A 3,669-nucleotide genomic window follows, 5' to 3' on the forward strand; every position below is an offset into this window, starting at 1 on the left:
CTCGACAGAAAGAGACAAAAAACATGACTGACGTCATTGAATGTCATAGTTTCTTGTTTCAAGTTAATGGTCATAGTGCAATCTCCAGTGTATTAGAGGATATAAGCTTCTTGATTTAAAGTAACAAGTAATTATTTATATATATCTTTTTAATCTGTTGGATAAGAATCGACAAACATTTTTTTATTGAACAGTCTGTGAACAGAAAAATATGGCTTACTTGACACTGACGCAACACTGACGTTTTACTGTCTTTTCAAGTTAAGCTCCGTTCCATTGCAATCATGGCGGTGAACAATATTTCGAAAAAACGAAAAGTATGTGGTGTTTTACTTAAAAAACGATATAAATATTTTACTGGTACCGTTCTTATATACACCATATTTGTGAAACCAGGATTTAATTACAAAAACTTTTCGTGTTATGTGTGATGAATGTGGATTTGTTTTTGATCTTCTCGAGTGAGATATCTCGTTATTCGTTTCAGTATACGGACAATAAGTTATCAGAATATTCTCATTCGGCTGCATTATTCACTTTGTTTTTATTTTTAATAATGTACTATCTTATCCGTTCTTTAAAAATTCAGTGAACAACATAACCTCTAACTTTTCAGTTCGTCGGCGACGGAGTTTTCAAAGCAGAGTTAAATGAGTTCCTTACCAGGGAACTCGCTGAGGATGGATACTCTGGAGTTGAAGTGCGCGTTACACCTACGCGATCAGAAATCATCATTATGGCGACCAGAACCCAGAGTGTTTTGGGAGAGAAGGGCCGCCGCATCAGGGAGCTCACATCTGTAGTTCAAAAGCGTTTCAACATTCCCGAACAATCTGTTGAACTATACGCAGAGAAGGTTGCCACCCGTGGGCTCTGCGCTATTGCCCAGGCTGAATCTTTGAGATACAAGCTTATTGGAGGTTAGTATGGTGCTCACTAGTCACTTGTTAATTCATTTTTTTTGTTGCAAATCTAATTTAAATGATGGACATTGCAGAGTTACATAAAATGAGAGAAAGTAATTAAATAATTGTAATAACTATTGTATTATTAGTAATTTACTTTTATTATTTATTATTACATTCAAAATTATAAGTACCTATGAATTTGACATTTTTTGTTTTATTGCATTTAATTGGTAGTATTTATCGAGGAATGCAACAAGTATCATGGCCATATTTTTATTTATTATGGCTAAGTGTGATCTTTACATGGTACAATATGTTAACAGATTACTTAGTATTGTGTATATATTTTATACAATAATTATGAAAGGAAAGACTGAACCGATCTTGCTAATTCTTTTCTTTAATATTCCTTGAAGTGCGAGGATGGTTCTTATTGAGAGAAAACACATTATAAACATGTTTCATGGACGAAGTCGGGTGGACCGTTAGTGATACACAACTACAACTTGTAGTATATTTGTTATATTCAATGGGTGTTCTAAAAATGAAAGTTTACCAATTGGAATTCATTTTATTTTATGTTAGTCTCCTTCAGTATTCAACCAATTAACATGAGTCTTTTAATGATTAAAAGGAAATTGTTAATCATTTGGTCCCAGTGTAGAATCTAGTGTGCTAACTCTTCATAAGAATATCTGTGACTTTTTTGTAGAGATATGTATGTACATTTGCGTAGGTTATTCAGACTCATAGTACAAAATGTATTTACAATTAGTGTGATTATATTTATTTATTTATAATTACATCAATACTGTTACCTATACTGTTACATTATCTAATTTATTCATGTTGGATTAATTATATTATGAGTTATGTAAATTGTAAATATTTGACAGGACTGGCTGTTCGTCGTGCATGTTACGGTGTACTCAGGTTCATCATGGAGTCTGGTGCCCGCGGCTGCGAGGTGGTGGTGTCAGGCAAGCTGCGTGGTCAGCGTGCCAAGTCCATGAAATTCGTCGACGGACTCATGATCCACTCTGGAGACCCCTGCAATGACTATGTCAACACAGCCACAAGACACGTGCTGTTGAGACAAGGAGTACTCGGAATTAAGGTAACTTGCACTATACTACAAACATAACTAAAAATGCATGAAAATTGATTTGCTAACAAAAATGACTTGTGACATCAATAATTCATGAGTAATAAGAATAGTGTAAACTCATCCACGGTATCAGGGATTGCAGTTGTCTGTCGACTGGAATCTAATTACTTGTGGAAGATCAATGAGCTTGTTTATTGGAGGGTCTGTCTGTATGGGCTCTTGTACGGTGCAAGCTCTACATTTTTATAATTGACTAGCTGCTCCACGCAGTTTCACCCCCGTGGCTCCACCCCTATTGGTCGTAGCGTGATGATATAGCCTATAACCTTCCTCGATAAATAGGCTATCTAATACCCATAACATTAAAATAAAAAAGAATTTTTTAAATCGGACCAGTAGATCCCAAGATTAGCATGTTCAAACAAACAAACAACCTCTTCAGCTTTATAATATTAGTATAGATACTCAATTTGAACTTTTAATAATTATTATTAATACCTTCCTTAGGAATATTTTATAATTAAAACAATAATAACCAATAATAAATAATGTATGTACACTGTACAGTTCACATGATTCTTTACACATAAATTATTTTTGGTTCCTATGTTTGCATAATCTATAGTTTGTTCAGTTTTGCTGTAGATTTTAAGTTTTATATTGCTACTAGTGGGTCGCCCCGGCTTCGCCCGTGGTACCTACATATTTAAACTATCCTATCTCTCAAGTTGGATCAAACTGCACATGGTGTGCGAATTTTATTATAATCGGTTAAGTGGTTTAGGAGTCCATTGAGGACAAACATTGTGACACGAGATTTATATATATTAGATAGATAGAAGAATTACATGTCAATCTCTCATAACAAAATATTCGATAATAATATGTTTCAATTAATTGATTTTGATTGAAAAGTTTCAATTGAATGGAGAATAACTTAACAATATACAAAAGCGCATACCGCTAACGAAATTGTTTGGCCGGCAGGTGAAGATCATGTTGCCGTGGGACCAGCAGGGCAAGAACGGGCCGAAGAAGCCGCAGCCCGACCACATCCTGGTGACGGAGCCCAAGGACGAGCCCGTGCCGTCGGAGCCGGTGTCGGACGTGCGCTCGCTGGCGCCCGCGCCCGCCGCGCTGCCGCCGCCGCAGCCCGCCATCGCGTAGTCTTAATTAAACTCTTTCACACATACGCTCTCGTTTTATTGTGCCTTTCCTGACACTCGCTACCTGCACTCCTTCCTCTGATGTGTGCTTAGAAACCTGGGCCTCAAGTTCGCTATTTTAGTTAAGGGGGGTTAGGCGGTCAGCGAAAATTCAGCTATTCGGGCCTGAGGTAAGCGGTGAGGGGGTCCGCGTTTAGTATGGAATCAACGTGCTCGAAACTAAAAATCGTAAGCGCCATTCACATTTTTATCAAAAAGTGAATGAAAATATTTAGTATTTTCAAAATCTAAAACAGTCACGAAATCGACAAGGTAAACACCTATGTATTTGTGATTTTATACGAATTATTATCGTAAAATACGGTTGTAATGAGCATTTATATGATATTTTAGAGATAACTTCAGGATTTTTTTTATCGAGCAAAATTTTTCCAATCGTGTTTTGGAAACAGTCATCCCATCACACATACGTTCTGTAAATTGGTCC

The 3,669-nt window shown here is 36.5% G+C and overlaps 1 protein-coding gene across 1 annotated transcript; it reads left to right on the forward strand.

The window, feature by feature from the left end:
• The first annotated feature begins 221 nt into the window (after positions 1–221).
• On the forward strand, positions 222–3,208 carry LOC123701387 (40S ribosomal protein S3). Its single transcript, XM_045648839.1, has 4 exons — positions 222–317; positions 617–920; positions 1,805–2,025; positions 3,004–3,208. The coding sequence occupies exons 1-4, from the start codon at positions 285–287 to the stop codon at positions 3,181–3,183; spliced, it is 738 nt and encodes a 245-aa protein (XP_045504795.1). The 5' UTR covers positions 222–284; the 3' UTR covers positions 3,184–3,208.
• The last annotated feature ends 461 nt before the right edge of the window (positions 3,209–3,669 follow it).

The sequence above is a fragment of the Colias croceus genome, chromosome 21, assembly GCF_905220415.1.
Source record: "Colias croceus chromosome 21, ilColCroc2.1".
NCBI classification, from domain to species: Eukaryota; Metazoa; Arthropoda; class Insecta; order Lepidoptera; family Pieridae; genus Colias; species Colias croceus.